Below are 12,423 nucleotides of genomic sequence, written 5' to 3'. Positions count from 1 at the left end.
TGTCTAATCCTATAAATCCCCTAACAGAGTAGAAGTGACAAAGACAGATCCTCTGACCCTGATTCTGTGCCACACAGCCATTACAAGTGCATGTTTGGGTGTGCACGTGCTCATGCATGCCAGTGTGTATGTGCATTGTAATTGTGATGGGGGGGGGGGGGGGGTTAGGCAGGAACTTCAGAAGATAATGCTCGTTCTTGCTCCACATCGTTGCAGGATATAATGGCCTCTGGTCATCTAGATAGGAGGCTTCTCTTTCCCCGGCATGCAGAGATGATGAGTAGTGGAAGAAGACTGGAGCTGAAACTAAACTGCTCTGTCTAGACACAACCAATGCAGAATAACTGAAGTCAGGGATGCTTTAAAATACTGATTTGTGAGAAAAATAAATTTATGTTAACAATAACAATAAACATAGGTAGCAGATGGCACAACCATAGTTAAATTCACATGAGGAAGACATTTGGGTTGCAAAAACAAAAGTTTTCCTTGTGAGAGGACAGGCTGTTTTTTTTTTTGCTATGCTTTCAGAGTTTGCAGCACACACAGCTAAAGTAGACGACTAATCAATACAGCAGCCTGCAGGCAGGGGAGTCCTGTTCCCTCTTCCCTCTCACCAACTACTGTATTTCACTGCAGCAAAAAGGAGCTTTCTGAAAAACATAATCTATGCAGGGCTGGGCAGGCCTGAAGGGTCTCTGCAGAGAGAACAGCGTCATTAAGTCCTCTTGCATGTGCGGATCATGAGGTTTCAGAAACAGGGACAAAAAGAAAAGAATTAGGGTCAGATTTAATGTGGTCTTTTTAGTTCTGTTGACAACTAAATCATTTGATATACAGCAACCAGTCCGACTTTCCCCTCTTCCTCCCCTCTTCAACACGACCATAACAACCTGAAACAACAAAGAGACACTCAACACCACCACCACTCCATCCTGCCGCCCCTCCCTCTCTGGTCTCAATCACAACATCCGCACCCAAACCACCCCCCTAACCCCCCCCCAAACCTCTCCTGCTACACATACAGACACAGGAGAGAAAAAAAAACATGCACATGCAGGAAAAGTGGTCCTGATGTGTGACTCAACTGCAAAGACAAATGACCTTCCCTTCAGGTACTGACAAAAACATCAACCACCCCCAAATAAAACACCAGAGGCCAAACACGAGGGCAGACAGGTCCTTATCTATATGCTCAACTGCATCCCTGAGCCTGTTGCTGGGGCCACAGGTCAACACCACCAAACCTGCAGCGTGTCCTTTATTATGGTCATCAGCAGAGCATACCTGCTTTCTCTCCAAACATTCAATGTCATTTAAACTGAAGATACAATATAATGATTTGTTAAAGACAACACCTCAGATAACCACGACGACTTTGAAAGACAACACCCTTGGATGGGCTATAGATTTCCTAAATTAGTTAAGTGTTGTTAAACCTGATTTGGCTTTGTTTCCATGGCTGACTGCTATCCAGCGGACATCACAAGGTGCCAAACACAGTTGCATTTCTTTTAAAAGCATTGCAAGAGACTGATTCTGTACAGCTGGTTCTGTACGATCCACTTTGAGGAAATTACATGGAATCTGGTAGATGTGTTTCACCAACAATGCACGCTACAGTACACACAATGGTGCGCAGCTTTGCTCAGATAATGATACATTTTCACCACACAGAGCAGCAATCGATGCATAAGTCCCACTTCACTCCAGGAGGGATCATAGGGGAGGCCACAGGAGATGAGGAGGGGGATGGTGAGCCGATGGTGTAGAGCACAACCCGAAAGAAGGGAACAACACCATCTCATGAGCTATTGATTCAGCCCCTCCATCCATGTTTACTGCCGTCCCTCAAACCCCAGCTAATGTAAAAGAGCAAAAAGGAGGAGGAGGAGGAGGAGGAGGAGAGGGGAGAGAAACCTGTAAGGCATCCTTTCTCTCCAATCAGGACCTGATTTACAGCCACAGCTGCTCTCTATTGAGATTGTTGGAAGCCTAGTCAAACACACCAGGGTGGATGGAGCATTTTTAAAGAAGTTAATAAATGTTAATAAGTATTCAAGTTTTGCTTCTTTGCTTCTATTCAATGTTGATTGACCAACTCCAAGAAAAAAACGCCAGATGTGTCCCGCACCTGACGTTAGCAACTCTGCTGCCTCAGAGTCTTGTCTGATATATTTCACCAGTAACCAGCAACTGCTGCGGTTAACAGATTGAAAATATGTTAAACTCCTCTGTAAATGTAACTGCTCATCTCTAATATATTCTGCTTGTGCTGGTCCTTACTGTATGAGGCGCAGAAGGTTTGAGAATCAGTGTGACTTTGCGCAGGTCCTTCACTGGCCTTCATAATTCATTCTCAAGGAGGATAAAAGTCAAGCAACAGCTTCTCGCCCTCATCACTGGTCCCTAATGACCGAGCAGTAGCATGATATCAACCTGACTTATGCAGATAGTAACTGTGGAGAAAATCCCAGAGGGAACGCACTGGGAGCAAATCAATCATCTAAAGTATAGTCTAATTGTGTTGTTGCTATGTGGGAATTTGACAGCTGACCCCTGAGAATAATGCACTATTATAACATACTTTGCCACATGAGAAAATTTGTTGTTATTTCGACTACATACCAGGACCAGACCAGGCTTTCCAAAAGCAACTACAGTGTCATCTGGTCCTCTTTTTTAAAACAGAAAGTTTGTGTTGTAGACTCTATCTTAAAATGTTGTCCTGGATAAGGAAGGCAAACTTAAAGGAGTAGTTTGACATTTTGGGAATATGCTTTTTAGAGTCATATGAAAAGATTGATACCACTCTCATGTCTAAACATGAAGCTAGACGCAGCAGGGGTTAGCTTATCTTAGCATAATGGCTGGAAGCAGGGGGAAACAGCTAGCCTGGCTCTGTCTATAAGGTAAAAATATCCCCATACCAGAACCTCATTATAATAGGTGATATCTTGTTTGTTGTTCAAGTGACTCAAGGAAATCATTACTCCCGACTGAGAAATAGTTTTTATGCTAAGCTAAGCTAACCGGCTGCTGGCTCTAGCTTCAAATTTAGCGTCAAGACGTGAGAGTGGTTTCAATCTCCTCATCAAACTCTCTGCAAGAAAGCGTCTAAGCGTATTTCCTAAAAAGCCAAACTATTCCTTTAACATAAAGACACTGACAATAAAGACAATAACGTCTGTAAAACAACCCACTTTGATGGGTTTCTTCCTGTCAGAGCCGTTAATTTCTCCCCATGGGTGTCAAGTGAGCAGAGCGCAACAAAAGCAGGGAGCAACAAAATGAGTGCTTTTGTGCACCAGCAAATACTGTAAGTCATAAATGTTGAATGTGGAGAGGGATGACTACACAGCTGCGAGAAACACAGAAACACAGTCTTCATGTTCACCTGATGAATCATGACTGAACCTTTCTTTTTTAGGTATTTGGAGTTACCATGTGAAGAATTTGATGTAGATTTCTTTTGGCATCTTTCTCAGCCTAAAGCCTTGAGAACAGAACTGACATGAGAATTGCTTGTTCTCAACTTATCACAAATGTCAATTCTTCTGCAGACTTGAGTTATGACAGTAGCTGAAATGACTAACTTATTTTTCAAACTCCTCTTCAGAGCTTTGACTTGCTGTGCAATTTAAAAGAATCAAATCATTTAATTGAATGAAAGAAATAATGGGAATGGCGTGAAATTACTTTATGACTACAAGGCTGCTTTTCCAGTGCTCTCAATCTACAGATGATTTCAAGCCTTGTTGACAGTGTGATGGAAACATCACTGTAAGCCATATGAACACGCTGCTCTTCCCACTGCAGTGGTGGCATCCTCCTCTGTCCGCCTCTTACTGTGTCCTATCTGAGGGTGATCTGCCCAGAGACAGCACTAACAAGCCAGAACCACGGGGTAATGGTGTCTCCGTCACTGCTTAGGCAGCTGTCCTGAGACATATAGTACATGCACACGCACGGATACAGGGGAGGAGAAAGTGATCAAGCCGGCGGGCAGAGAGAAAGACGGGATGGGAAGGGAAAATATACAGGAGAGGAAAGGACACTACGGAGCAAGAAGACACGCTCTAAGGATCCAATTTCTGCAGGGACAGCAAAGAGATGCGTGCAGCTTTTCCTGAAGAATGTACTGTGCAAATAACACGAGAAACACTGGCACCAATGAACAGCACCAGCTTTAAATTTATGTGCAAAAGGTTTGAGAGCAACAGAAAACCATCTCATGTCAAGGAAATATTAGTCGCCATGTTTTTTTTTCATTTTCTATGAATTGAGAAGACAACCAAAGAGGCCATGAGGAATTTTTAGACACATCTTTGTCTGTAGATTTGCCGTATTTCCACTAGAGCTGAAACTGAACTTAGTTGATTATTCAATTGGTCGATTAACAGAAAATGATTCTGCAACTATCTCAATAATTAAGCAATAGTTTAAGTCAAGCAAGAATGCCAAAAATTCAAGTAGGAGAATTTTGCAGAAATTAATTAAATGTCATTTTAGGTTCTGGGAAATCGTGAGAGGAGAACATAATCTGTTGGTTAATCAATAATGAAATTAATCGTTAGCTGGAGCCCAAATTTCCACTGGAGGATGTTGGCCTGTTTGTTCCAATCATCATGGCCTTGTGTTGTCATGCTGCTATTAAATATAGCAACCAGATACAAATGTGTGTGTGTGTGTGAGAGAGAGAAAGAGAGAGAGAGAGAAAGAGAGAGAGAGAGAGAGAGAGAGAGACAGAGAGAGAGTAGTACAAGCAGTGCTTTAGTCAGTTGTTGACCACCAGCTGGGACTTGGACCAGTGCATATGTGTCACCACAGAACATATGCAAACACAGTAGGAACACGCATGCAAATCTGGCCAGCTTGCACACACAATGGCATATACTCAAAGAATCTCTATTGCCTGTTTAGAGCATATAGACATAACTCAATATGTGGTAAGACAGTTGAAAGCTTTTGGAAAATAAACCCTGACTGGATGAAACAGAAGATACAATCTATTCTCAAATGAAACAGAAAAAAAAAGGATGGGGAGACTGTGTAATGGATTTTTGGTCTTTCATAAGAATAAACAACCGTTATGAGATAGTTGGGCCAGTCCTCAGTCCCAGAAGCAATTCCAATTTCCATCCGTTTCCCTGCCCTTTTCTGTAATGCACCTCTCCTGAGTACAGCAGGAGCAGATGTGATGTTATTGTAGTGGCAGGTCTGCACTCTGCCATTCGGCCTCATATTCATAGAAGTGTGTAACAGACAGATAGCAAACCAGGACGTGTTTTTCTGTGGAAGTAATATCACCTCCGGAAAATGTTCCCTCTGTCAGGCGAGAGCAAACACAGAGAGACAGGCAGACAGGCAGGTGGGGAAGCAGAGAATATTATGGATGAGCGGATGACAGATCACAACAAAGATTAGCTGATGTTTTTAGCCACAAAAACACCATATTTTATGTTAAGTGACTACATGATCCTCTGAAAAATCCACCAACTGGTATCACAGACACATCCACCCTTCTGGTAATTATGTAATAGGTCTATTGTGACTTAAAGTTTAGAAGGAATACAAGGCTATAAAACGCTCTTCAAAGTCAGACTCTTTGTCTCTTGACTAAGTTTCCTCTTCTGGCGTCTAAATGCTTTGTTTTCATTCAGCTAATATGTCTCACTTTCATTGTCTCTGTTCTCTCCATCTCATCCTTTCCCCCCGATCCCTGCCTCCTACATGGCCAAAGTTTTTTTTTATCTCTCTGCTTCTTTCTCGTCATATTTTCCCCCGTCATCTGCCACATCAGCCATCATCCAATAATTCCTAAGTGCGAGACATCAGCTGGACGGCACTGCTGGCTGCGTCGGGCTGTCTCTTCATTTTAACTTTCTGCTGTAATCTGCACAAAGATCATTGGGATTCTGCATGCAAGTCAAAACAAAAATGTTCAACTAGTCAAGCAGTGGGATAAAAAGGGCACCGGGAGATGCAAATACATTATATAACCGTGCATGCATAATGTAACGTGGCGAGAGCTGCAGTTCATATACGTAGAACTGATGGAGTCTAATATTATTGTTAACATGATTTACAGACTAAGGGATTCATTGTTTCCCCTGGATACATTTGTAAGTTTTTCCACTTTCATGCAGATATAATGTAATTCGCATATACAGTATGGAGTAAATGTAGCGTAGATTGCTCTAATGTCTCTGTGGATCGTTTCCCTGTTAGCTACATGTGAGTCAACACAGACCTTAACTGTCTAATCTAGCAGGTAACCAAGAATCCTGATTCCTTGATAATCCTTGACATAAAGAATGACTATACCCCCTTTCTAAATTCAGTGGACAGAGTTAACAAGACTAGTCATATGGATTTCATAACATGGATTTTAACACATGTTTTGAGGAGGACAACAGATAAGGATTTTTTTTCTTGATGAATTGATAATCAGTATCATATCACAATATCCTAAAGCCCAATGTAACATAAACAAATGTCTTTTTTTGTCACAGTGCAAAACTCATAAATGTTGAATTTACTGTAATGTAAGTAACTTTATACTTTCTAAAGCATCTTCTTGCGACTGAGCGACTTTTATCTTAGACCAAACTGCCTGGTGTACCCACGATTAGAGACGACACTGTTTAATTAATGTCAAGGCTCTCTAAGTTTTCCCCTTCTGTCTCTTTCTCTGTCACACACACACACACACACACACACACACACACACAAACGTTGCCCTCAGCTGCTCCTGCTCTTGGCCTTCTGAGCAGGAGGAGCTCTCCATCAGCGACCTTGAGCTGTGAAGCCCTGTCAGCATGCGCTTCTTGTTGCTATATGCATGCATGCATTAATGACATAATGCATGAACACAGTCAGCATGCATTATTCAGTCTAGATCCCACAGCACTTCTCTCCACTTTAAATCTTTGGAATTTGGACTTTTTAAACCCAAGAAACTTGAACTATAACAGCAAAGTATTTTGGAACATGAGTATATATGTGTGTAAATATGTGTGTGTGTGTGTGTGTGTGTGTGTGTGTGTGTGTGTGTAATCTAAGAATTTAGCATCTCCACAGTGAGTCTTGACTCCCTTGTATCTTCGCACATTCTTGACATTTAGATCAATGGACAACTGAGTCACCACACAAACTGTAGTGGACTCTGAAGATCCAATTACTGAGGGATTTCGGAGAAAGAAAAAAATACATATCTTGGCAAAACACCAAAAGGCTCAGAGTCCCAGCAGAGTAGCCTGAAAGTAATGACTGTTGCTATGCAGGGGAGGAATCTTGAAACAATGAAATACAGTGGTGTGGGAGGTGGAGTGGGATGTTATTGTGTTCTTGCAAAACCCTGAGCTTGCAATACAGATATTTGCAATGTCCAGGACTGTTGCCTATAGATTCACTGCACAGAAACAGCATCAATTATTCACTTTTTCAGACTATAATTTATTCATACACGACGGAACCTACAACATTACGGGAATACACTGCTATATGTCCCCAAATTGGAGTATTTTCAATTAAATTTCCTTTTTTGTGATATCAAACTATGCCTCATTTTGCTGTGGACCCTGAAGACCACATAACGACCCCTGCTGGTTCCCACTCCCTGCTGTGACTCTCCTCTGGATGACAATCATGTCCACAGATAGCCTCCCCGCTGAGTGCATATACACACACACACACACACACACACACACACCTGACTGCAGTGCGTTTGGCCACGGTGTCAAAAAGCAACAGAACCCCTTCTTCCTCTCACCTCCTGTAATTGTTCCAACTCCTTCCTGAGAGCCTCCTGCTCGGTCTCCAGGTCTACATACTTCTGCTTCAGCGACTGGTTCTCCTCCAGGACGACCAGACCGCACTCTGCAGCTCTGATCTTCTCCCGGTTCGCCTCGGCCAGTTCCTGGGTGAGCCGCTCCAACTCGGCCCGGTACTGATCCACCGATTCCCCGCATCCTCCATCGGCGGCCATCGCCCCTCTCTCTTTCTCTCTCTCTCTCTCTCTCTCTCTCTCTCTGTCTGTGTCTCTGTCTGTCCCCCTTGTATCGGTCTGCGGTTCTCACCGTGTCTCCGCCGCTTTGGACACAGAGGCGGGCGGAGGCTGCGAGATGCTGAAAATCCGCCCCCCTCTCCTGAGAGCCGGTGCAGGCAGGCAAAGGAAATTAAAAAAACAAATAAAGAATATTTACATTTACCTCACCAGTGCTGCTAAGAGCACCTAACAGCAGGTAAATAACAGTGGAACGACCATGATGCCTGACAGATAGAAGTCTTGCGAATCAGGTCAGTGTTGCCTTCAGTGTGACACTCAGCAAAACATCATTTCTGCTTATTCATGGGTGCAAGGGCGCCACCTGTCCGCTGCTTCGAGGCACAGCGCCCTTTCTATTTATCTATCTATGCAAATTGTACACGTCTCAAAATCCCAGTTGCACCCAGTCACGTCCTGTACACACAGACTTTTCCACATCTTTTTATTGTAGCACAACTGCATCTGTACAAGATAAATGCTCCCAGTATTCACACTTAACTAGTCATGAACAAGTCATTTGTGAAACACACGTCTTACACTTGTCTTGGGGTAATATTTATTCTGCGGAAGTCCATTACTGATTTCTCTGAATCTTTTGTATTCACACTGAGCTATTATTAGCACAGCTCAATGAGGTTTTCACTGTCAGGACATCAACATCTTACTTAACAGCAGGACAGACAACTCCCTTCAATATAACTGTGCGTGGATGTATTTATGGCACTTTTGACCAATAATGCTTCTGAAAATTTGGGGAAATATGTTAACAATTATCACACATCGGGTGCCAAAAACATTTACAACGTCTGTGTTTTAGTGGTATCTGACGTGTTACCTCTTTGTCCTGAATGAGTACCATTTAGGACAATAACAATCAGTGCACATTTGCATGTCATGAAAAGCATTTTTACTGTAAACACTAAGGAAATGTAGAAATTTTGAGTTTATGATATCATGCATATCATCCAGAGGAATACTGTGTTCATCTAACACAGCCTACTCAGAATCCAATTTGTAATCACGTTAGCAAAACCTACATCATGATAAAAATGATGGAGCAAGATAAAGACAAAGCATCTCTCAGCAAACAGATGAAATAAAAGAAGATATGAGTGGGGTGAAAAGTTTACTCAGAGGCTCGTTCAATTGAATGATTTATGGTGTTGATAGTGGAGGCGATGCTGTGTTATCTTTTTTTTTTATAATTGATAATTATTTGAAAGATGGCCTATGTAACACTTCTCAGAGAGAAGGTAGATGTGATGCGTTTCATTTCATTGTTGGAGCCTTTTCACAGGACAATATCACTGTTTCAAGAGACAATAGTGGCTACATTATTACAAGGAAGCTTGTGAAATCCATTTACAGCAGCCTAATGTGTAATATTGGCTTAAAGTAGTAAGTTCAAGTTGAATGTTTTTTGTACTTTTTATTTACATATATCTACAGCACCAATGTACAGTAATTGTCTATGCCTTCAGCTGGTATTTCCCCTTTGACCCTACTTGAGAAGTTCTCTGAAGTATCAGGCTGACCTGCAAATAACCCCCGACTTATGAGGCCAAATTAAGATATGGACAGGTTGTCAGAAAGTCAAACAGATGAACTGTTTATGGCAGCTCTGTATCTAATCTCTGACAAGGAAGTGTGGTGTCATGAAAAAATCGAAACGCTCTCTACCACAATAACACAGCGGACGCAGCTCTCTACAAAGACGTGTACTGGAGTAGTGTACTCAAACTCTGATCTGTGATCAACTGTGTTGGGAAATGGAAAAAAATGTTTGGTTGTTACCATGCAAACTTTATCTCGGGGTGACAACACAGTATATACAACAAAGCTAAATCATCCATTAAACAGCTATCATAGTTTACATATTACAGGCCACAAGAGTTTTGTGTATCAACGGCATCATTTGTAAGAATACTGAAGGTGCTATCTGTCCGTCCCCAGCAGGTCAAAATACAGAGTCCTGTGAGCCGGGGAATGTGTGTCGGTCAGCAAGGTGGGTGTCGACGTCGCTCTGAGGAACAGCCTTGGTTGAAGGGGTTTAGGTAAGCAGCATGGCAGCCAGCACACTGCCTGCAGGTGGGGCTTCTGTAAGAGCTGCTGGGGGGGGGGGGCACAATGATGAGAGATTATCTCAAAGACACAACAAAGAAATCGCACATTTAACCTGTGCCACACAATATGATCACTTTTGATTACATACCTTCTTAACTGTCTTTTTTTAATTTAAATTTTTTATGTATGATTATGTACACTACTGGTCAATCTTAGAGGATTACAATTGTTAAGATGATGATGATGGTGAAACTTGTTATGGTAATGATTAGTGCTGTTGTTACTGTTATATATTCAAATACTTAAATTTAAGAAAGTAATTTAGGCTTGCTGTATTTCATTTTTTAAACTGTTTTTTTTAAATAATTTTACTTCCTTCCTATTTTTGAATGTATTTCAATATTTTAATTGCTGTTTAAATTGTCAGCTCTTTTCTTTTTTATTTAAAAAAGCTGCATTTTGTGCGTGAAAGATGACATATGGGACTGTAATGGAGATAGACAAATATATGGGTAATTTAAACAAATGATTCTTGTGTCATGTGTACTATTTACACAGCGGATAGTCTTGTGTCACCTCATAATAAAGCAGGGGAGGGCTGGCCGACTGGATGTGCTGTCTGGTCATCAGCTCGATATCCTTCAGTGTTTCGGCCTTCCTCCATTTGGCTCTGCGGTTCTGGAACCAGATCTCAAGCACAAACGACACAAGTGAAATAAACGTACCTGGAATAACATAAACTCACAACGTAGCCATGGAGCACAGTAAAGAAAGGCCTATTTTTATCATCACTTTGGCCAAATGGAAATCAATCAATCAGTTCTTTAGCACACACTTTTATCCCGTAAAATGTTGTTCATCATTTGGGAGGTAACGCCTTATGTAAGCAGCTGTCCAAAGACCATTCCTATTGTTCCACTAATGGCTATTTAGTATAATCCGCCTATTGTTTGAGGACATTGACTGAATTGTTAATAACCTCAGTTTGACACCTTTTAATTAAAAAGAAGTGTCAGCAACAAATCAATGGCAAATAAATGTGTGGTCATTGTTTGTTTGGCCAAAATTATGATACAGGTTTGACAAGGAAAACTAAACTGTTGCTGTTGTATCAGAATCATGTCCCATTATTGCCCAGTTTGCCACGATGAGCTGCTTGTGTCCTACCTGTATTCGGGCCTCACTGAGGTGCAGGCAGGAGGCTAACTGGTCCCTGGCGTTGACGTCTGGGTAGTGAGTCTGCTGGAAGACTTTCTCCATCTCCTGCACCTGGAACGGCGTGAAAGTGACCCTCGTTTGCCTCTTTTTCCTCTGACCTGTAAACAAATGACTGTCACTGACTTCATCTCTATCACTTAAACATGTGGCTGCCACAGCAACGTGTTCTTGATTCCTCTTCCTTCTGTTTTATAATGACAATACTCACTTGTGCGGTCTGCGGTGGCCTTCGGAGACTCTTCAAGTAGTCGGATTTGTGGAGTTTCTATTGAGAAATTCCAACATTAACAGGAATGTTTTTTTTGGTAATCATACTTTAATGATAAATATGATGTAGCAACTCCTCTTCGGAGAGTTTAAAAAGAAAGAGTAATAAAAAAAACAACATACCTGCACAGGAGAGTTGATTAGATATTCTGGCGTTCTCCTTGATAACAAGGCAGTTACGAGGAACTCTTCTCTCTCTTCTGACACATGTGGGCCTCCTCAGTATTTCTTCGATCGAATGAGATAATGTTTTGCTTGGCTGGCATTCCCTTTCTTGATCCATGCAGGACTCTTTCTCTTTGTCTCCTCTATTCCACATTTCCAGAAATGTATCCCCCGTCATCAGCACCTTTTGTCAACAGATGTCTCTTTACAGTACAGACTTTATTCACCAATATAAACTCCTCTCATGCACACCTCTCTGACTTCTTCTCCTCTGGTATCTTTGTTGTACTCTACTCTCTGCAAGGTGAGGAAGGTGAGGTTGTCCTCCCTCTCCTGTCAGCCCATGTTTGACCTGCATCACATGGTCATTATTAGGGAGGAGCGACTGGCAGTCTGTTACTGCATACTTCTAGGAAAACTCCGCAATCAACGTTTTTTCCCTCAGTGTCCCTTTAGAACTTCTAATTTAAGGCGTGCTCATTGTAAACGTGTAAATGTACCCTCCTGATATTATTATCTGCCCTTATCACCCTTTCACACCCACCATTTAATAGAACTGAGTTGTTACATTTACTCTGAGGTTTTATTGTCTTCAGTGTAAGCAGCATAAAAACAAATTCTTGCATTTTATGGCCAAACTCAGACAAAATCTCTGTGGT

At 41.8% G+C, this 12,423-nt stretch overlaps 1 protein-coding gene across 7 annotated transcripts in view; it reads right to left on the bottom strand.

The window, feature by feature from the left end:
• Positions 1-8,005, bottom strand: part of bicd1a (bicaudal D homolog 1a) — a 32,734-nt gene extending 24,729 nt beyond the window's left edge. For 6 of the 7 annotated variants that reach the window (XM_070906893.1, XM_070906894.1, XM_070906895.1 and 3 more), the window contains exon 1: positions 7,775-7,990. In XM_070906893.1, the coding sequence (XP_070762994.1) occupies positions 7,775-7,990 (216 nt within the window). Of the gene's footprint in view, positions 1-7,774 lie in introns of all 7 variants that reach the window. The other variant, XM_070906891.1, reaches the window with a different exon arrangement.
• Between the last annotated feature and the right edge of the window lie 4,418 nt (positions 8,006-12,423).

The sequence above is a fragment of the Enoplosus armatus genome, chromosome 6 (assembly GCF_043641665.1).
Source record: "Enoplosus armatus isolate fEnoArm2 chromosome 6, fEnoArm2.hap1, whole genome shotgun sequence".
Taxonomy (NCBI): domain Eukaryota; kingdom Metazoa; phylum Chordata; class Actinopteri; order Centrarchiformes; family Enoplosidae; genus Enoplosus; species Enoplosus armatus.
The sequence above is the reverse complement of the archived record's forward strand: the minus strand, read 5'-3'. Positions and strand labels throughout refer to the sequence as shown.